The 22013-nt window shown below is 44.6% G+C and overlaps 1 protein-coding gene and 1 non-coding gene across 2 annotated transcripts; one reads left to right on the forward strand and one right to left on the reverse strand.

Moving 5' to 3' along the window:
- The first annotated feature begins 727 nt into the window (after positions 1 to 727).
- On the forward strand, positions 728 to 858 carry LOC126044165 (small Cajal body-specific RNA 15). Its single transcript, XR_007507600.1, has one exon. It is a non-coding gene; the product is annotated as a small Cajal body-specific RNA 15 (non-coding RNA).
- A 3202-nt stretch (positions 859 to 4060) lies between these two features.
- Positions 4061 to 21476, reverse strand: FSD2 (fibronectin type III and SPRY domain containing 2). The gene is made up of 12 exons (XM_049812555.1): positions 20566 to 21476; positions 20390 to 20485; positions 19111 to 19344; positions 17796 to 17818; positions 16670 to 16791; positions 15393 to 15548; positions 14195 to 14329; positions 13286 to 13439; positions 12770 to 12903; positions 10692 to 10824; positions 7256 to 7432; positions 4061 to 4911 (listed from the first exon to the last, which is right to left on the reverse strand). Exons 1-12 carry the CDS (start codon positions 21304 to 21306, stop codon positions 4659 to 4661), a joined length of 2358 nt encoding a protein of 785 aa, XP_049668512.1. The 5' UTR covers positions 21307 to 21476; the 3' UTR covers positions 4061 to 4658.
- Positions 21477 to 22013: the final 537 nt, after the last annotated feature.

The following is a 22013-nucleotide window of genomic DNA, read 5'->3' on the forward strand; positions in this document are numbered from 1 at the left end:
TCCTGGTGGTGCCCGGCGGGCCCTGCTGCCTGCAGGCAGGGCTTGGCTCGGGCAGCGCCTGCGGCAGCGTGAGGAGGGGCTGCCGGCGGGTTTGGTTTTATGAATTAGCTTGAGACCCCGCTCTTCGCTGCTGCAGCCCTTCTGGTGCCGTGTTTAAGCCAGAGCTTTGCGTCTGCAGAGAAACGCTTCTATTCGGTGTGGGATAAGCACCCTTCCGGCAGAGAGCGCAGCCCCTTTTTGTGAAGCAGTTTATGGCCTCGGTATTGCTTGCATCAGAACAAGTGAAGCTTAAAACATAAGCCTGCTTGGAAAAGGTTTAAGTAAGCTGGGGCCAGGGCGGCTGAGTGCCAGTATGGCACTGGTGATTGAGCACACCGGCATAAAAGCAATGGAGAGAAAAGTTAACAAAAAGTCACAGCGTTGTGTCCTGGGCTGTCCCGGGACTCTGCAGTGAGTCAGTGGAATCCAGGTGCTGAGCTGAATGGGAAGCGGAGCCTCACCTTTGCGTGGTCCCGGGCTGCTTTGCTTTGCATTGCCGATGAGCCGTCTTGGTTACTGTTGGAACGCAGAAGTGGGCAGTTACAAAGATACAGCCGAGCCTGAGGGCAGGAGTGGGGAATTGCCTTCCAGGTCAGGAAGGCAGGCTGGGTGGTTAGGCTCTGCAGTCGTCTTTGTGAGAGCACGCTCGGTTCCTGAGACTTCCCAGGAGTTTCTTGCAGGGATTCATCTGGAGGACTAAGAAAGTGGAGCCAGTGACATCATATGGACTCCACTGATACTATCCTCCTAAATTAAACGGTGGAAGAACAAGGCCTGCCTGTGAGTGAAAGTCAGGACCTACTTCATCTACCTACAAGGTTTTAATAGCAATTAGAGGGAGCAAGTTAAAAGTCAGGTCTTTCTGTAGAAAATGGTGGGTGTGTTTGGTTTGAATCGAACACAATAAACCATTTTTCAGGGCTGCTGTGTTGCCTGTTGTTGTATTTGCAGTTTTGACATCGTCTCACCTCTGTGTTTTTGCTCACAGGCCCGTGGGTCCCTCTGTTCTGGCTCCAGGACTGGGTGAGGAGGGACGCTGGACGTGCTGAAGGATTATGGTAACCAGTTTGGAAACTGTAACTTGCCTGTTTAACCATAGAATGTTTGCATAAACCTGTCTTCATAACGGGTGCAGCCTTATGAAAGGGCTTTGTGTGATGCCCTCCAGTGGCAACAATGTGTTCTGCTACTTTAAATCAAGAAGGAACAGAAGGGAATTGGAAAAAGTCATCCTTTTTGCTCACCGTAAAAGGGTTTGAGGGGGACTCCTTCTAAGCCCGAGGGCCTTTGGGCAGCCCTGGCAAAGTCCCCAGTTAGCTTCTGGGTGAGGTGTACCTGGGGCTGTCCCATCCTTTGGCAGTTGCTGCCGCTGCAAGCTCTGCAGGGATACGTAGATCACTGCTGCAAATCAGGGAAGCCTGTGGGGTTCAGATGGCCAGTACTAGAGGTTTAGGCATGAGCTTCTCTCCTTCATGGAGGATGAATTTTGCTGTGTGCCAGTAAATGTGCAGAGTGGAAAGGAACAGGAAGAAAAACGCCAAGAAGTACCAGGAAAAATGTATCTTGCAGCACATAACTCACTGTCAGAGACAAGGACGTTTTTAACTGTTGTCTTTTCGCGTGATCTAGTTCAACAGTGAGCCTGAGTTCCTGTAGACAGGGCAGAGATGAGAACTGGTTTTGCCTCATCTGAGAGACCTTTCAATGGAAAGAAATAGCTCTCAGCTCAACAGCTCAACACAGTTCTCCAAGATCAGTGCTATACTTATGTTTCCAGATAAACTAAATAAACTTCGTGTTAGTCTGCCTTAGGGTACCATGATGGACTTGTTAATGCCCTTTAGTGTCATTAGGAGACTCCCCTTTTACTGTCAAATACAGCTTCCAGTTCTGTTCCAGGTTTGGCCCTTACAGTCTCACAGGTGTCCTGCACTTCCCCCTGTCTGGTGGGCTTATACAGAAATATGAGGTTGATGTGAACTTCCAGCTTGGGTGCTGTACTGGTCTGATCAGTAGACCCTGTAGTGGAAGTGGTGGCCTCCCTGTAAAGGATGTATCTAAAGGTAATTCACAGTGACGGCTCATTTTGAAAAATTGAGGTTGTTCATGCCTTTTCCTTTGCTGTATTAAGTGACAAGGTTGGGATTCCTAAGGGAGGAAGTGCTTGGGTTATTGCTGACAGGTGAAGCTTTTATTAAACAGAAACATGCAAACTCATTTCCCATATTGTTTTTAACCTAGTAGCCAATTATTGTTTATTTGGGTTTTTTTTTTCCAGATATTTCTGTTGCTGTCTTAGCTGTCCTGTACCGTGCTTAGCAATGACAACTGAGTCATATTCTGCTGAGCAGGCTGCTCCATACTTAGCCATCAGACCTGCATTCTCCAGCAGATTGATCAGGCTGGCAATGTAGTGATGGAGCTGTTTGGTACCTGTAGAGTCCCACTACAAGGGTTTCCGAGCACTTTGCGTTTAGCTCAGAAAATAGGTCGTTGCAGCAGTCCTGTGAAGGGGTTGTGAAACCCCGGGGACTCCCAGGGCAGTTCACCAGTTGAAAAATATTTTGGATTGGGTTCTTGTATCACCTGAAGTGAACGGCTAATCTTGCTGCCAGGGTACAGGTACGGTTTAAACACTTGAGGTGAAAGCTGTTGGTGGGGAGCAGTGGGACTGTTCACAACAGAACATCTGCTTTCATCAGAATCGTTGGGGTCACCAGCAGCCTTTCTGCATTAAAGGCTTTCTTCGATGGTTCAGACATCCTCATACCTCTGCTCTGATACTCCTGTGTTTTACTCTTTCAGATACCTACTCGAGAGTGTGGCGCTCTATTTTTGGCAGATAAAGGTAAAACATGTTCCAGTGGGTGGTGGCAGTTGGACCCTATATCAAGGCACACATTTTTAAGCAAAGAATGGTGCTTTCTCGCCACTTCATTCGATGGCAGAGGAGCTGTACGCTTTAGCTGCCATTCTCTGGTACGGCCTTGCCAATGTCGGCAGGGCTCACGTGGCCACCTCCTGCCTGCTGCATTGGCAGTGGTTGCGGGCTGAGTCAGCTGTTTCTGGTGGACACGAGTTGTGCTCAGTGCAAGACATAGCAACTGAAAGTCTCTGGCCTGCCTTACAGGAGGTCTGACAAAGTGACCATAATAACCCTTTCTGCCCTGGAAATCTCTGAATTCCTGGCAGGCCAAGAAATGACTCTGTACTTATATAGCTCAGTGTTGCTAAACCTGTCTTGTTTTGAGGCTTGCGAACCAACTAGATACCCAAGAGAAGATGGTACTAATCACTGCTGTAATGACATATTAAACTCCTGTTTTTATGGTTGCTGCAAAGCCTGTTTTGGGGAGACTTTTTTTAAGCTCTTTGTGGAAGAACAGACAAGCTTTTGGCATGCAATTCTACAACAAATCTCTTAAGTTTTGCTAGAGCTGTGTTTATTTGTAAGACCCTGTATATTTTAGAGGCTGCTGCCCGTTCCTGATTATTCCCTAGAATGGAAACTTGAAACAATGATTTTTGTAATGAATGTGCAATAAATCTGTGGAAAAGATTCTCTGTTAATGACTGTTGACTGAATTCAGGAATACACAAATGAGGCTGTTTAGAGCTAGGCAAGCCTGCTTGACAGGCAGTGCCTGATGGTGTAGTGCCTGGAAATGAAGCCTAAACAAGGACATTTCACTGGAATGCTGGGCCAGAGTACTTCCAGCCCCCACTGGACACCCAAAGCTTCAAGGGCACAGCATCCGGGTGAGAATTCTTCAGTGCTGAGGGGGGAGAACAGATCTGTAGGTGGGGAGGATATACCCAAGTGGAGGTGAGCATGGCCAAAAAAGAACGAGCTAAAAATGATGTTTTCGATTTCTCTGTAGAGGCAATCAAGCACTGCAAAAGGCCTCGGTTGTTTTTTTGGTGTTTTTTTTTTTTTTTCCCCTGGATGAATGAATGGAAAGCATGGGCATTCTGTAAAAATGTCTTTTAATATTTGAGACTGTAGTGCATGCTTGGGTATTTCAGAAAGCCTCACTGTGTATGGTAAGTGCTAACAGTTCACACACAAAGGAGGCGTATTTGATTATCTTGTGTCACAGACTTCATGTAGCAACAAGAATACTTGATTGTGAGACCATCTTCATGGTTGGAGTGTTTTCAGCTCTGCCTAGCAGCTGTACAGTGATTATGCCTTTTGCTATTTTTGTTTTTCTTTGAATTTTTGGCTCTTCAGCAGACAGAAGAGTGGAATTAATGATCGCTCTGGAACAGGGGAGTTCCCTAGGCCTCAGATGGGTACTGGGGGAACCAGTGATTCAGCTGCCCCTGCTGCTTGGTGACAGTGTCACCTCTGAGAAGGATGGTGTCTATTTCTAAATGGAGAATTCTGGGATGCTGATGGATCTTGTGACCATAATGGTTTTCTCCTAAGATCCTGCCGAAGAGGACAGAAACTGTTGTCAGGGCTCAGGCCTGGTGGCTGGTTTGGGTCAGGATTGCTTTGCTGTCTGTCTTGGGAGAGAGCTGGTTTATGAGGGAGTGTGATGGAGCAGTTAATGCTGAAAGAGGGCATTGCTCAATGCAGGTTATGTGTAGATGTGGGAGCTGCAAAACATGGGTTATGGTAGGGCAGTCCATGGGGGTATTGCAATTCCGGTATGTATCCGTAAGATACCAGGTGTTTCCAAAGCAAAGCAAGGGTGGACGTAATGCTGGAAATGTGAGTTGAATGCATAAAGGTGCTGGGCGATATCTGCATTGAAAAATGACAGTCTGCAGTTCTCATAGTCCAGCAGGATGCCAATCCTTCTCGGGGGGATAGTAATTCTGATGTCTGGTGTCATCCCGCTGTGCAGGAATTCGTACTTGTGCCTGTAGGTAAGAAACAGACAAAAAACTTGAGGGTACCCTGGCTGCTCTCAAAGGGAAGCGCTTTGTGCACATAGGTGTGTTCCAGGGTATGCTTCCTGCTTCACAGTCCCATCCCTCCTGTGTGCCCTGTGGTTACTGCCCCAGTCCCATCTACTTTGCTGAGCAATGGCTGTGTTTGCCGAGGAGTGGTGTGCTCTGCGCTTCCACAGCCTTATCCCACAGTGCTCAGACCTGCCTGTGTAACCTGCGTAACAAGCCTCCTGTTTCATATCCCAGTCTGTCTGTGAATAGTTGGGTGGCAGCCCTTAGATATGGACGAGGCCAGAGCACAACATGGGATTTCCGTTTTTTTTCCGTGTCTCGGAGCACAATGTGGGTTCCCTGTAAATCAGAGGGTGCACCCTTGCCACTAGGTTTAACCTGAAGTAGTCCCTCCATGAAGGAGCTGTGCTCTGTTAGGCCAGTTAGGCTTGCCCCAGAACAACACTTGTGGTCTCCTCAGCCTTGCTGCTATACAGCTGTAGGCACTGCCGAGGCAGTTGGTGTGATGACTCGGTCCTGTCCTTCCTGGCCCTGCCATGCTGCACAATTGCTCCCCAAGGGTCTGTGGTACTGAGCCGTCGTTCCTGCCAATGTTATGGGAACTGCTCACGCCCACACTTACAGCAGCAGCAGCAGCAAGGGAGCGTAATCCCTTGGGCAGAAGCTGCCTGACTCACAGTGTGGCTAGGCATCCTCCAGACTATTGGACATCATTTTTCAAACCCCACTCTCTAAATGATGTTTCTGGCTGCTTTTCCTACAAGACTTCCCTGCTCAGCCAGGGCAGTGCTGATGGGGAAGTTCCACTCTTCATGCTCATCTTCTAGAGAGTGACATCTTTTAATTTAAGTGATTCCTGGACTGGATTGTTGGAGGCCAGGAAGGCGCTCTGTACATAAGCAGCTTTGTCATGAGGGTAGCCCTCTTCCCTGTGTAGTCGCTGTTCGAGTAACGTTGAGGTCATTTGACAGTTACTCAAACAGCTCTCCCTAGTGTGGCACGCTGCAACCAAAAATATGAGACTTCTATGGGAACATGTGCCTTTCGGAGCAGAAATGAGAAGATTTATTCAGCTGAAGTGAGTTATCTGGCATTTCGTAAGGGCCAGCTTCTTCACTAACCACCTTCTCCACCCACACCACTCAAACCTGAGAAAATTTCCCTGCAGAAATGGGTATGGCAGTGAGTCAAACTGAGCAATGGCCCAGCTCCCTTTTCTCTCTGAAGTCCGTACTCATTGCTCCAGAAGAATGAGAACAAATCTCAGTGCACCTCTTAGCTCAATATAGCAAGGAAGTCAAATTAGCCTGTCTGCAGGGTATGGGAGAGTCATTAGCTTTAGTGGGTTTGGTCTCCCTCATTAAGCAGCATTTCTTTCTCTGTGGGAGGTGAATGCCAGCACTGCTAAGGATTCTGGCTATGCAGCAGGCCAAATGCTGGGGTGCCAAGAGCAGCAGGCGCCTGGGGAGGAGGGTGTGCTCCAGCCAACTGAGCTGCATGTAAAACCTCCCTGTGTAGCAGCAGGCAGAGGACATGCAGGTGTGGGTCCATGCAATGCCATCCTTACTATTTACTGACTGTGCATGCTGAGGGCACTCCGGTGGTGTCCAGGCTCCCTGTTCAAGGGGACCCAGCAGCACCCTGGCAACTCCTGCAGGCTGAGTGGTGAGCCCTTCAGGCAGGCAGTAGGCAATACTCAGGGATGCCTGGGGGTGTGACTTGTTTTCTTGCTCCTGGGTGTTTCACAGGGTGCCCAAATCTCACATGGGAGTCAAAGGCAATGACGCTAAAATAATAGCATCAGGGGGAGAGCCAGCAGGTTCAGCTGAGGCATACGGGGAGCTGGCATTTCTGCATGCAGATATGGCTTTTAGGTTCTTCCATAGGTAGGAAAGAGATCAAAAACAGTTGCATGCATCTGGGTTTTGCCAGATATGTAGTTTCTAGGTTACGTGGATCTATTACTCTCTGTCTTCCCACCTGGGTTTCAGTGACCTAAAACAAGGCCTTTACAGCTAACTTCTGTAATGCAGATTTTATCCAGAATTGTTCTGGAACTGCCTATTTCAACGTGAGAATGTCATTAAGTAGAATAATTTGCTAAAAGGGTCCAGTATCCTTACAACACCAGCTGACAGTGCCAACGGTGGAACGTCAGAGGCCCCTGGTCAAGTGCTTGGTCTGGGCTTTGATATAAAACCTCTGGCTCCCCCCTGCAAGCAGGAGCTCTCTGCTGCTCTGCCTGCAGGTGTACAGGTAGGATGCGTTTCTGTAGGAGACCTGTAGCCTCCACAGCCCTTACCTTGAAGGTGTGATGATATGCCTCATGCACCAGGATGAGTTGTTTGCCCCCAGATAACCATGTCTCGGAGTGTTCTCAAAAGCCACACCGATTCTGTACTCTGTATCTTCCTCAACTTCTACCTCCCAGTAATGTTTTCCTGGAAATGGGATCAGACTGCCCAGGATCCCAATACACCTGTGGGAGAGAGACAGGAATATGTGCTTTGGCAGGGACTCTCTGCAATGCTAGTTACAATCTTTAGGTATGTAATGTACCTGGACATTACATACCAATAAACAAAAGCCACTTTTGCTGTCTCCTTAGCAGTGCATGTAGCATGGATTTTTGACTGCAGCAAAGTCCATGTGCTGAGGACCTGACACAGAACCTGCAGGTTTCTTTGTGACACCTACCCTGTTTTTACCTGTGAGTAGCTTTGTATAAATAAGTGCCCTGGGCACTTTCAGGAATAGCGGAGAACAACATCCTATGCTGCCTGGGTTTTCCGGGAAAGTTATTACTTGCTCGAAAAGAGGGTGCCCTGGTGAACCCCAGTATAGCAGGGGAAAACGGCTACAGATTTTCTATTTTCTTCCCAAACAGCCCAGGGCTTTACATGTCACTCACCACTAGGAACTGAGCACTGTAACACCATGAATCTCCTGGGGCAGATGGGAAGGAGGAGACCTAACTATGCTGTGTTTGGAGAGATGAGCAAGAACTGAACACAGTAGAAGAGCTTAGAATATGCTTAGGTACCTGGGCCATGAAAAGTTTTAACAGTAGACTGTCATTCCTAGCCTTTATGATAGGAACCATGTAGAAGATAACTCTTCAAAAGAAAGCCTTTAGCTTGACTTACAGGCAGACTGTCAGAGTCAGAGGAGCTGGGTGCTTTGAAGATGCAAAAAAACAGGTTCTGAAGCAAGAAAGTTGGGCAAAATAACCCATGCCAATGCTTCTGAGACACCCGAACTTGATTTAAGATGGCAACATGAATCTTGTAAGACTACACCCCCGTTTTTCCTCAGGAAAAGTACATGGTATATTAGCTGTCTTTGCTGCATCACAGGGGTAGCAGGTTTCAAAACACACCTTCATTTTTGGATGGGGAGTCACACACAACCGGTATGTTTCTGTGGTAGGGTCATCTAAAGTTGTAAATCACAAAGGCAAAGGATGTTGCTGGCAGACACTACGAGCTCCTCTGCCTCTAGGTAATGCTGAGAAATAGCTGCACTCATCATTCAGAGGACCTGACATGTAAGGACGGGCATGCACAGCAAGATACCTGTACTCTGTGCCACCTCAGCAGCAATCACTTAAAGCAAGTGTACAGTTCTTGCAAGTGCATGTAGATGTCTTGGGAATAGCTTAAAGGCTGCTAAAATCAGGACTGTGTTGCTACAGCTTGAGAAGGAAAAGGAACGATGCAAAATGGATGGGTAAACATCTGTGAACAAAATATTACCATAGTAATGAGAGTTGCAAAGCCACCAAGGCAAACCTGAGACTGTAGGAGCTGCTGTGGTTAGGAAACACATTAGCGTTTCAGAGATCAAACCTCAGAAGAAGAGTTTGCGATGTAATTTCCTTGTAGTATGAGTGTTAGTCATTTCAGCTTGGGAGCTTTTTCTTCTTCTTTTTTTTTTTTTTTTCCCCACAGTATCTTGGCATGAAAGAGGCTTCTGAAAGTTCACAGTTGCAACAAAAACTCAGCCTCAGAGTTCAGAATGAGATGAGTGCCAGCTCTGGCTGTTTATGTGAAACATAAAAGCACCCTGTGGAAGTGGGGTGAAATCCCATTTAGGCTTACCATGATGACTTTAATGAAGAGAATCATCTATCTCCCTGCTGTTTTCTACCGAGCCCTCTAGTAACACTGCATTTCCATGGAGGGACTAAGTTAATAAGGGCTTGTATTATTCTGTGTCTGCAGATGCCTGTTCTGGTTATATGCTGTTTCTGTGGTTCTGACTGGAAACATGCATTTCAGCAAGCTAAGTCTCATTTCAGTGGCAAAGGGCCTAATTCTTTTTTGAAAGTAGGATCTGTAGGCCCAAATAGTATCAGCTAGATCTTTCAGCAAGAGTAAGTATTCAGATCCCTCTCCTTTCCTTAGCATTTGCTTTTGCACTTAAATACCTGTTCAAATTTAGCTCAGTGTGTCCAACATGTGTAAGCAGGTTTGGACATAATTGTGGCTGGCTGCATCTGTAATCCTCTTTATGAATTTGCATTAATTTCGAAGTGATGCTTAAGTTCCAAAGAGCAGCTAGAGAGAGAAATATTTAAACTCACAAAATCAGTGAGAGCTGCTGAAAGCCCCATTAGACACTTCCTGGCATTTATTTGGAAACAAAAACCAAAAAACAAACAGACCAGCTGTGCTTTGAACTACAGAAGCTTCTTTCAAAGAAGAGAGTCAGGTGCCCAAAGCACCAAGAGGTTTTTTTGCCCATTCTGTAGCAGTTGCTGTAGTGAACAAGTTTTACATAAGATGAGTGTTTGGTGGTTTCCATTGGACAGAGCTATATAAAAACAGCTGCCAAATCTCTACGTGTGAAACCAAGACCAAGGAAGGATAAGGATGGGCAGAGACTCCTGCACATTATGTGCAAGGTTTTATCACGTTGGCAGCTTGCAGAGGAAGGGGCAGGAGAGAGGGAGCAACAGCCAGCAGAGAGGAGCAGCTCCTCAAGTCCTGGAAGTGTGCAAGTGCTGGATCACTGTAATTAAGAGAGAACCTAATAATTATGCCTTTCCTTTTTTTTTTTTTTTTAAATCCCACTAGTGCTGTATTAAAAGTATATGGGGTTTGATTTATTTATTTTCTTGTGACATTTTTCTGCCGTTTTGGGGCTCTGTAAAGAACTAAACTGGAGGAAAGTTTTGGAATTTAATAGAAGTTGGTGCACAGATCATGCAAAGGGAGATGTTGTAGATAATATGTATTAGTTACCCTAGAAGTTCTCAGAAAAGAGCAGGAAGCCACAGGGAGTTCAGTAATGGTGCTCAAGAACGATAACCCCAGTGAAACTATGGGGCCTGGGTAAATTGATATGGAGATGTACTCTCCAAGGAACTATGGGGAAAGCCTACCATTTCAAACTGAATAGTTATCTTAGGAGCCCAACCTGAAATACCTTAAAGTAAATCTGATTTTCTAAAAGATGAGTAATCTGTATTTTAGAATGACCAACAAAGATGTTTGCCGTGTCTAAAACTGAAGACAACCATAGTCACTTATGCAAAAACCAAGACAGAAAAAACCACTATACATTATACACACACACACATTCTGGAAGTTTTACTTGGTGCCTGGCTTGAAAGTGAGGAGAGTTGCAATACTAGTAAACCTTTTTGGTGGATTTAAATTCAAGGCAGGGGTGTGTCATGGGCATACCAGCCACAAACCACATGCATTAGTTGCAACTGAAATTCTTCCATATACCTCGTAAAGCTGTTATCATAGACAGGCAGATCACACTCTGGGTTTTCCAGTTCATCGCATGCTATTGTAAATCCGTCATCTAGAATCGCCAGTAAAGGATGGGCTGTGTCCTCGTTAAGGCAGAAGGAGGTGCCTGCAAGAGAGAATGCCTGAGGGTAACTCCAGCACCTCCTTATGGAATTAGGGTTTGCAGCAAGTGTGCGGTGAAATGTTTGGATCCACAAAAAGATCAACCAGTGCTTTGGAAGGAATCTGTGGCTGACATTGAGAGGACAAGATTGTCCATTTGGAGTTTTTCAAATAAATGGGTGTTTTACAGCTTAACACTGTTTAGCTACAGCCTTCTGAAAAGCAGAAAAGGGGCCTTAACCTGGTTTTGAACCCAGCCAGGGCTCAAAGCTGCGGGCATTGCACAGGAAATAGCTATTCGAAGATGAGGGGTCCTCCCTGGAATGGACTGTCCGGTTTCAAGTCATCTTCGTCAGAGCTGAAGTGATCTATTTTTAATCACTGAAAGGAGAAGGGGGGTTTAAAGGCCTCTCCATGGCCTCACTCTTCCATGTAAATGCTGACCACAGTTTGAAGAGAAGGGATCTCTACAAAGGTGCCACATGCAGTATCCCTCATGCTTCAGCACCTCTTCATCAGATCAGCCCTCAGAGAGGTAAGTCAGCTAAGCCAGCCCAAGATAAAAGCACTTCTGCCTTTCTCCCTTTGGAGACTTCACAAAGCAGGTCTGATGCACTGCACTCTGATGAGCAGCCATGTGCGTCACAGCTGCTGTTTGTAGTTGGTGTTTGTGTATCCACCCCAGTAAGTAAGAATCAAAGGTCATTTCCAGTGTTGGAGGTGAGCGCTTGCAGCTGACAGATCAGTTTGCATCAGCTGTTTGCATAATGTAGACTCAGAGAAGATAAATCTCTCCATGCTAATCCCAAATGAAATCATTATAATCAAACTGCAAGTTACTTCAATGCAAATACAATACAAACAATGATGGGACAATTACAGGCATGTGCTGCTGAAAACAAACACATGCCGTGCAAGCAGAATTGGCAATTTCAAATATTGAGTTTGATTTAAGCAGCTTAAATACACACAGACAATGGTAACACAATGACAGTCTTCCTCTCCAGGGATTTAAGAATGACCATTTCTTTTCTGTGGTGGCACTGATGCATAGCAGACAGGTTTCTTACTGAAACATAGCCTTTCGCAGATTGATGGGGGTGTGGTCAGGTTGCTGAATAAGAACAATTTGCAAATCTGTCACAGAAGGTAAGGGCAGAAGAGACTGGTATGGTGTGAAGGCATCCGAGAGTGATGTGGGAGGTTTGAGACACCCGAGTGAATTTGCAGCATCATTATAGCAGTGGTGAAGACGAAAACAGGTGTCTACCTAAAACTCACTAAAATGAGCTTTGATTAGATGGCCGGGAGGGGAAAGGGCTTCCAGCTTCGCTTTGGGGGACAAGGTTATTCCCTGCCCAGTGTGACACGGAGAGCAGAGATGATAATGCTATGTTAGTCACTAAAAGCAAAGCTTCCAGCTGACAGTTGGACTGCCTTTTTCCTGATGAATAAAGGGAACCAGCCTTCAGAGCTTCCCCAGGCAAACTGGAGACATTCTAATATATAGGGAGGAAGAGTTTACATATCCAAATGACTCTGGAAATTGCTGACTGTTTCAGCCCTACTTTCCAGCAGCAGCATTGTTACAAGGTAATCTCTGAAGTAAAGTAAAACCACACTACAACTTGCTTCATTGGTTTGTCCGTACTTGGCAAGCTGGCAACATCTGAGGGCGTTGGGTTGATATTGTCTTTTAAAATGTTTAGAAATTAGTAACTTTCAAGTATCAAATGTACTGGACAGAAATAATTTTAAATTACAGAGCTAAAGCAATGCACTTATTGTTACAAAAAGTGCTTTTTTCATTCCTAAAAGGTTACCAGGTGTGTAATTAGATGTAAGAGATTAGGACCTGATTCAGAGGCCATTGAAACCAGCAGGAATCTTTCTGTTGAGAAAATAGATGCTACAAAAGGCTGCTGGAGTTGTTCTGAGCTGTATATTACCTGTGGTGTGTATCAGGACAGGTTCACTTCTTTCACTGGAACCACCCAGGTTTAGGGCTCTAATGCAGATGCGATAGCTTTGTGTTGGCTGGAGGTGAATTAGGACTTCACAATTAGGAATCCCAACAATAGATCTACAGAAAATAAATCCATGGAAAACGACAGGGTAGAGAACAAAGGTAGGCCTTTGAGATAATTTTTCTGAACAACAAATAAGAAATTATATGATCAGCTTCTCTTTTAACCCATCAACAACACTTTACTTGTACCGTTGTCAGTAGCAGGGGCAAGAGTCTGTGACAGACTATGCAGATTTTTACATTTGTTTCCGCCCTTCTCCCATACACTGTATAGTCATTTTCCATTAACTTTATACAATTAATTTTACTAAGAGAAATGTTTATAAAGGTGAATTCACCAAAAGGTCATGAGTCCTTTCTTAGTGCTATCTGATGCCACATGACTTGAAATGGTTTCAACTCTACAGGTCATGGATTTAGTAGAATAGTGACTCACTCAGTAATAGTATCACCATTTTCTTCATCTGTCAGCTTGGACAATTCAACCGTGTAGGAGTCAACAGGGTTAATGTCTCTAGATTCCCAGCACACCAGTGCTGCATTTTCACAGCTTCGGATCTTTTTATTCTTTATGGTAGGTGGTGAAGGAGCTAAAAAGTAAGCAAAAGAACAGTTCTAAGCTGTTGCTTGAAGATGTTTGCAACACACGTGCTTTGAAGACTTATAAAAGAGAACAGAGTTGTTTACTAATACTATATATTTAAAGAAACCTGCTTCCCCTATGGACAATAAACAGCAGGCACAGTGATTAACAGTACTATTCAAAGACTTAATTTGGACTATAAAGGTCCCAAGAGAATTAATCAGAGCAGTAACATAGATAGGGACTGATTACACAACCATCTTCTTTCTATCATTGGTTTTATCTTTGTCATAAAGGTGCATCTCTTCTCTGCTCTAAGATGTCAAAGACATCTGGAATGAGTGCTTGAAAGTCTCACTCTGACTTGCTCAATCTGATGTCAGGATTTCACAAAATATGCTTGTCTGAACTGCAGTTACAAAGGGCAGCATTGCAGGTGAATCCACAAAATACCTACAGGGCAATAAAAGGAGGGCTGGCATCCACCTGGCAGAACTGGGAGACTTGAGCCTTATTCCCAGCTCTTCTACATGCTTGCATTTAAATAATTTATTTTGTCTCTGTGCTTCTGTTTCTTCAACTCTAAACCAGGGACAATTGGCCTGACAGGCTCTCCAAAGAAAAGTAAGAAATTCCCATGCAGTCAGTAGACTTACATCAGAAGAAACAAAACGCTCAGAAAGCATTACTGGCATAAAATTCAGAGATGACTGTGAATTTCACTATGAAGGTCACATAGTTGTATGAATAAAATATTTTTACCTGTTACATAAACTGTTCTTTCACTTGGTGGACTGATACCAGAGGCATTTAAAGCACTGACCCAAAATTCATACTGTGTATTCGGCAACAGATTAGTAATGGTGCAGTATGTTTCTTTGACTTTTAGCGTATGCTCTGAAATGAAAACAACAAAGCATTTACAGTGCCTTTACACAGTTACCCACTCTTCCCCAAAGCTGCCTCAAATAATGGAGTTGAGGCACATTGTTTTGTGTACTGAGTTCAAGAGAGCTCCTTGTGCTCCATACCCTTTGATTAGCTGTCAGGCTGTTTTACCATGCCTTCCTCTAAGGAGGCATAAATCAGATAATGCATCAGCTTCTGAAGGAGCCACACCACTCAGAAAAAAAAACCAACAAAAAACCAGAAAAAAAGGTCACACATCTGTCACTGAATTTTTTCTAAAAAGACACTGCACGTTCCCAATCCAGGGATGCTGTCTGGTCAGCTCATCCCAGCAGTGAAACAAGAGCTGAACCTATTTCCCTACCCATTTCTCTTTCTTCATCTTACAAAATTTAGATAGGTTCTGCTTTTCTTTCTGAACTGGCCATTTGGCACTCTACTGGCTTCCACTTTTGCTGGAGAAGTGACTCCAGCAAGTCACTTCAGAAGTGGGTGTTTTCAGTAAAAGGATATTATTAGCAAAGGCAGTTCTGTCACAAGGCTGGGACATTTTAGGATGGTTCTGTGGATCTATTTTGTGCATGTGGGTGATGGGGAGTTACAGCCTATTATTAGCACTGAGATAAACTGTAAAATGACTGTGGGGGCTTCAGTGCGTGTGCCGATAATATGATGATTTGCTCTCTAAAAATACTGTGCTTTGCAGTGGATGCAGCGCATGTGTATCTAATGCACTGCCTGCCTTCCAGGAAAAGAAATGCTACTGTTGAGACCTGACACTGTCCCCTTCCCACTCCTGCTATCCCAGCTGACGCCCCGTCCTGTCTGCTCCTGTGATGGGTCCTGCTGCAGCTGACAGCATGGCAGACCTGGCTGGGGAAGTGTGACAAAGACAGAAGCAGGAAATGTGGTGGCAGATATGACAGTTTTGGTGGCAGAGAGAGTGCACAAAAAGTGCACTGGTTGCCACAGCAAGTCCAGAGGCACTTTGGAACCAGCTGGTTTTGCCAGTGGAGGGCTGAGGTGTCCCCTTGGGTCCAGGCTTCCTTACCTGCTTGTTCATCACTGCTCCTCTCGTTGCTCACTGGTTTATAGCACAGTTGGTAGCACTCAACAGTATCATCTGAGAAGAGGCCCCAGCAAACTCTCAGTGAGGTGCCAGTTGCTGTATTGGGAGCCTGAGGATTTATCACAGGGGCACAAGGAGCTGCAGAGGGGAAAATGGGTCAGTTCTTGAATGTATAAGCATGGTATGTTGTTCGCAGGCAAACAGCTCCCCTCTCACAAAGGTGTTTGCACAAAGCCTAGGCATTGAATAGGGTCATATTCTTCCCACACGGCAAAAAGTTAGGAGGTGACCCTGTAAATAGTTGCAGATAATAACCAGGTCACTGGTATATGTACTAGTCTTGCTTCAAATCAAAATCAAAACAACAAAATACCTAAGCCTCAGCCTAACCCTTGTCCGTAAACTTGACCTCCCCTGCCTCTTGAGGGCTGCAGTTCCCCAGCAAGCAAGTACAGCTCTGCAGGAGCAACATCTGACATGCACTGCATTGCTGTGGACTAGCCGAGGTGCTGAGGACCCTCTGGAGGAAGAAAGATGAGGGAAAAGCTGTACAACATGGGGTCAGCAGCACAAGAAAACAAGTAGCAAATGCTATTTTACTTTAGGAAAACACAATATATGGGCATAAAAAAATGCATATTGTTCTTTCTGACCATTTGTGGTGTGCCAGAAAAGATTTGAAATACTTTGTATTTTTATTTTTTTAATTATTAGAAATTTGTTTGGGTTTTGCTCTTTTTCCTGTGGATAATAGAAAAAATGTTTGCTAAATAGCAGAGGAACAAGCCACTGAAATCTGGTTATCGAGAGAAGCTGTGCAGGTTGTTTAAAGCAGTCTGGTGTCCCTCTCTACTTTGTTCAAGCAACTACAAGGTAGGACAAGTTATCACCAACTAAGCATGCGTGACCCCTCAATGGAAGGGGGTAGTCTTTGTGAGTGTCCTGGTTTCAGCTGGGATAGAGTTAACTGTCTTCCTAGTAGCTGGTCTTCTAGGAAATCATCCAGCAAAAGCAGGGAAGGCCAAACTTGTCAGTTCTGTTAATTTTATACTGAAAACAAATGAAAAAAAAAAATATCCAAAAATAGCTTCCAGTGTTTCTTTATATATAGGCAAACAAAAAAATCTAAAGGGACAACTAGGGAGAAGCTAATTCTGCCTTTGCAGTTCTCCTTTAAAAGAAGTAACAGACTTCTGCTTAATACATATCCCTAATTAAATGTAAATAGGTCTGAAATAATGATCAGATAGGAAGAGTACCTGGAATACTATTAATGGAGTTCATTAGTTGTTCAACTTCAGAGAAATCTATGACCCGCTCTTCAAAGTCTGGCAGTGTTGAAAGCTCTAAATCCACTTCTTTCTTTAAGAACTCTTCCAGCCTGTAATCGTAGGAAAAAAAAAAAAATGTTTAATTGGAAGTACCATAGTGTTGGAGATACCTTTCTACGATACCTATTGGTAAGAGGAAAAGAAGCACAAAATCTAAAATAACAGCTATTTCCTTAAAATAATGTTTTCATAGTTGTACAAAGCTCAGCCTCCCCATGCCCTTTGCTTGGAGATACATGGCCATACATCAGATCAGTGCTCCAAGATGCCAAACAGAGCTGGATGCTGAGGAGACTGAGTGACCGCACTTTTTGTGCCCTGCTCATGCAGCGAGCTGTCTGCTGCACACTGCACTCCCACTGAGCAGGTGAGTGAGGTTCCCCAGCAGCCCTCCGTGGGAAGCAAGCTATTAGCTCTATGACTTTCATTATTTTGAATTTATGACACTGTTACTAATTCAGGACCTCATGGTTCTAGGTGTTTTAAACTTGAAACAAAGGGGTATCTTTTCTCTGTGTTTTCACAAACTATGACAGTCAATTTAAATGTATATTTTTTGCAATTGATTTACTGCGTCTTAAGACTTCTTCCAACTGCTCCAAGATCTTTCACTATCTGTTTTGAGCTCCCACAGCTTGACTTTCTATCCCTCTATATTAATGCATAAATAAGCCTGTTACTAATCTATTTAGGGAGCTCAGTTTTAGTCAGATTTGTATCCAGAGCACTTCTTTCAAGATCTTTAGCAATCCTGTTTCTCAGTCACTGAAATTAGTTCCTTATGACTAAGCTGAAAACGGTCATTTATTCATGCTCTAACTCTCCCTTTGGGTTTTTTTAAATGGGCTCAAAACTAGTTTTGAGTGTTAAACTTCTTAGACCATCTTTTCCTGCTGCAGTTTAAACCAGAAATACTAAAGATTTCAATAGCTCTAGATAGTAGCTTAGATAACATCTGTGTGCCTGAACGGAGTCCAGAACATGCAAGTGTCTCCAATAACAGGTCCAATTAGCAGGAAGAAATGTGACACAAAATCCCAGACTGTGATACTACCTGTCAACCATGGTTACTGCTGCCTGTAGAAAAAAAGAGAGAGTGTTAAAGACAGAAATGATACATTTCTTGCATTAGTCCAGAGTCCGACTACATCATGCTGTTGACCTGTCTTACATGAATTGTCCCAAATGCAGCCCTTAGAGTGAACTAACTGGCTTTCACCCACCTCTGAGAACAAAGCCATACCTAACCATTCATTCAAATGGACAGATCTTGGCTGAATTTACAGTAAGGTAACGTGCAATATCAGACCAGTGTCTACCCATCTAGGCTCTAGACTGTATCCTTCCTCAGTTGTCCCAAGTGCCAACAGATCCTTCATAAACAAAAAACAACAACAGCTCAGGAAAAAACTTAGTGAAATTATTTGCACTGGAGGGACTCTGAGAAGTGCAGATTACTGGAAGACAGACGTACAGTCCCTGGAAAAACCTAAGCATCTGAGAGCTCATGACCAAAAGCTATTCACTTCTTGGTGAATAATGGCTCCTAAGGGTGATGTAAAACTCTTTATGAGCTAAGGAGAAAATAAGGTTATTCCGGAAATGCAGAGAAATGGGAAAAGTCAGCTCATCTGAAGAACTCAGCAGGTTGGAGCGACACAGCAAGCTGATCCATTGGAGCAGACCGGAGGTGTTAGATTTGTTTACTGACCAGTTCAGAAGTTACTGTGGCTGTGCTATAAAAATGCTCCCATCTAGCTGAGTCACAGGACAACTCAGATTAGAGCAATCACTCATCAGCAGTGAAAATTCTCATTTTTTCCCCAATTATTTTTCTACCTGCTAGAAGAAAATAACTTCTTGACACCTCCTCAACAGTGGGATTCATCCATCACTTTGCAGGAGCTCCTGATGTATTTAGTTTGGAGCCTCCTGTTCAGCTGAACTTTCCAACAAAATGAGCAAGAAAAAGAAACACCTTCCAAAGTGGTTGCATCAGCCTGCCGGCTGTGAGCCCAGAATAGAGCAAGAGAGCTGAGCCTGCATGAGATAATGAACACTAAGTGCTTCCAGAGTTTCCTGAGATAAGCTTTTTAGAGTGATATCTTCTCTTTGAACCCCAGTGAGACTCACAAATCATTGAGCGTCCAAGTTACAAACTAATGCTGCTGCTGCTTCTACATTTTGGCCCCATTTTGTTGCCCCACTAAGTCAATGCCACCATGCCAAGCACCTGGAGCAGTGACAGCATCATGGACAAAGCACCCTAAATGCTCTCTAGAAATAAAGCCACTTAGGACTTCCCAGCTGGGGACTACTTGCAAGCAGCAAAGCATTTAGAACGGGCCTTGCCAGTTAAAGCTCTTTACCTTCATAAAATTGGCTTTGTCACTTTCCAGGTAAAGCTCCTGGGTTGCGTCTGTGAGCTCCTTGCAGGTGTCAAGATGTTCCCCACAACTGACCAGCTGCCCATATAAAGCTTCCAGCTTCTGCCTCTTCTCTTCCCCCAGTGCTTCCAACTGTTCTTCGTACTTCTGAGCAAGCACTTGTACTGCATCATTGTAATGCACCTCAAAGTTCTGCTCCTGCCTCCCGAAGTTTTCCTGCAAGGCATTTGGGGGTTTGTTCCTTGGTGTCAGGCCTGATTCATAAGTCACCCAGAGAAAAATCTTACTCCGGTCTGCCTAAAATTCTCCTTGCCAGGGAGGCAATGCCAGTACACAGAAGCTGTAATTTGACTAATTTGCATTTTTAGAGGTTTATTCTAATCATTCACCCCCACTGAGGCACAAGGGAGTGTTGGATTTGGTTCCAGACATAAGAGCATCAGAAATTATAATAAAAACAATGATGGAAGGCAACTGTCTCCAACCTAAGACCAGGAAGCACAACTAGGGATATATCCTAGCCATAATCTCACAAGTGTTTCTACCAACACAGTCAAGCACATCCTTCCATGACAGAAACCATGGCAACCCAGTGGGATCCATGGCTTTGCGCTGGGGGAGATGAGAAGCTAATGCTAGTATCCTCACTCGCTGCTGGAGAAAGCATTAGGAAGGAAGATTTAAGAAGCGGGCATGGCTTTATTGCCAGCAGCTGCCCACTGCTCAGGCACCAATGGCCTTCTGTGCCACATGCAGCAGAGAAAAGACAGTAGGTGCCTTGAATTACTGCTTCAGTTTGACTTGCTGCCAGCTGGTCCCCTTCCCCCAGGGCCAAGTTGACATCAGCCAACCAGTAGCACAACACTTTAAGTGCTGTAGCTCGATGCAGCTGGTCCAAAAGTTTGCCTGTATCTGGCACCTCTGTAAATGAAACTGAATGAACACAAGGGGTACATTCTGGATGGACTAGTTAGATCACAGGTCCTTGTCCATTTAAAACTAAGATAACCTGAGGGGGGGCAGTGTCACTTTCTTTCTGAATGCAAGTAAGTGTCTGTGCAAATGCTTAATGTGGTTTTACTAGCCCACTTAAAAAATTCACTAGGATGAATTTTCCCGAGTACCTCAGTCTAGGTAAACCGCAAGATAACTCTGTGCTCTGTTACCATAATTACTCACCTAATTAACAACTGAACACTACGTCTGTCAAAACTGTTCTAACCCCAGTACCACAAAATTAGCCCAAGAAAAAATGCCTTACCTCTACAGTGATGAAGATTTCCTCCAAGTGACTGGCAAAGTTTTCCATCTGAGCAATCTGCTCTTCCAACTTGCACATGTTTTTATGAATCTCCTCCTACCAAAACACCCAGTGTGATTCTTAGTATGTCTGAACACTGTTTCTGAGGTACTGCAGTACAGTTGTATTACTCTTACCTTTTCACTTTCCAGAGCACTGGGGAGCTGAGCCACCTCGTGATCCTTGTGCTCGCCAAACAGTTTGTCAAAAGCTCGGATTGGCATCTTGCAGGTAGAACAAAAAATATCTGCTGCTTCCTCCTCACTGACAGCCTGACTGTTCCACTCATCCGACATGCCACTGCTGCTAAGCCCCTCTCCAGAGCCTATATGGCTCTCAGCCTTATCCTCTGCTCTGGCTTTGTTCTCTTCTTCATCTTGAGAAGCCTCTCCAGGAAGTCCCTGTTGCTTTGTGCTTTGACTTTGGTCTTTCATTGGAGAGCTGCTTTTTGATGCATTATATATGGAGCCTTGTGATCCTGCTTTTTCTGTGCGAGCAGGTGGCCATCTGCTCTCCACCATCTCCAGATGTCCTCCAAGAAGCTCAAGCTCTTTTTCTCTGTCCTCATCAAGTCCATACATCTTAGCCAACTCTTCAACCTCCTTTTCCAAGTCATATCCAGCTTCTTGTGAGCGCTGAAATTTTTCGCTACTCAATGCAGATTCCTTTCTCGTATCCCCCAGAGATCTGTCTTCTTGACCAGTTAGCTCTTTGGGAAAGATATCAAACCTCTCTTTTGATCCATAAAGATCCATGTGATAAAATATCAAGCCTTCAGCCTCAGACTCACTAGACTCTGGGACTGGTGGGAAAGCTGAAAGACCGGGTGACCGGTCACTAGTTTCATACTCTCTTGCGCTGCCAGATCTGGATGACATTGGTATCCTCGGTGAGGCTTTTGAGATGATGAGTCTCAATCCTGTAAAAGATAAGAAAGATCCTTAGCTACATACTTGGATATCAAGTATGAGTTTTTCTTGCTTAAAAATATGTAGACAGGTTTGGCTGAGGACTGCTCAGGGCCTGTAGGTAGACATGGGGAGGTAGGCTTCCTAAGTGAAGCTTCTGAAGTGAAACCACTAGAAGCTTGTTTTTTCTCATGTCTGTGCAAAGCACAGCAGAGCGCTGTATCTGTTCTGCATCCTATGTTTTCTGAGTGGCTCATCTGTGAACCTGATGTCTGATTTCCCAACTGTGGAGTAGTCCTGTCCTCAGTTCAGCGCTGCGACTGGGCTTCAGGCAGACTTAGTGCTGTTCCTTACAATTGGAGGTGGCCTGCTTTGAAGTCTGCTCACCCTTCAGCTGCTGTCAAGTGCTCTTTCTGAACTGTCAGTCAGGCATACTGTGGAATGCCCTCTCTTGTGACCACTGATGCTACATAACACACTAGTAAATGCGCTGAAAAATCCTGTTCTGGATTTTTCAAGTTGCCGTTCTTGATACTGAAACTTGAGGTTTCTTTAATATTATTCTAAGTCCAGGTCTCAGGTCCTTTCTATAGAACAGGGAAGAATTCTGCCCTTCGGGGGTTCTCAGGTGCTGTGAAAATATATATTTTAACATAAATGAAACTCAGAAAAAAAGA

The sequence above is a fragment of the Accipiter gentilis genome, chromosome 10 (assembly GCF_929443795.1).
Source record: "Accipiter gentilis chromosome 10, bAccGen1.1, whole genome shotgun sequence".
NCBI classification, from domain to species: Eukaryota; Metazoa; Chordata; class Aves; order Accipitriformes; family Accipitridae; genus Astur; species Astur gentilis.

What these genes read in the sequence shown, in the direction of transcription:
- FSD2 (XM_049812555.1), bottom strand. Translation starts at nt 21,306, where the DNA reads ATGTCATCCAGATCTGGCAGCGCAAGAGAGTATGAAACTAGTGACCGG. An exon ending in GTGCTCTGGAAAGTGAAAAG is followed by an intron (nt 20,486 to 20,565) that starts GTAAGAGTAATA and finishes GTGTTTTGGTAG; the next exon opens with GAGGAGATTCATAAAAACAT. An exon ending in GAGCAGTGATGAACAAGCAG is followed by an intron (nt 14,330 to 15,392) that starts GTAAGGAAGCCT and finishes TTTTCATTTCAG; the next exon opens with AGCATACGCTAAAAGTCAAA.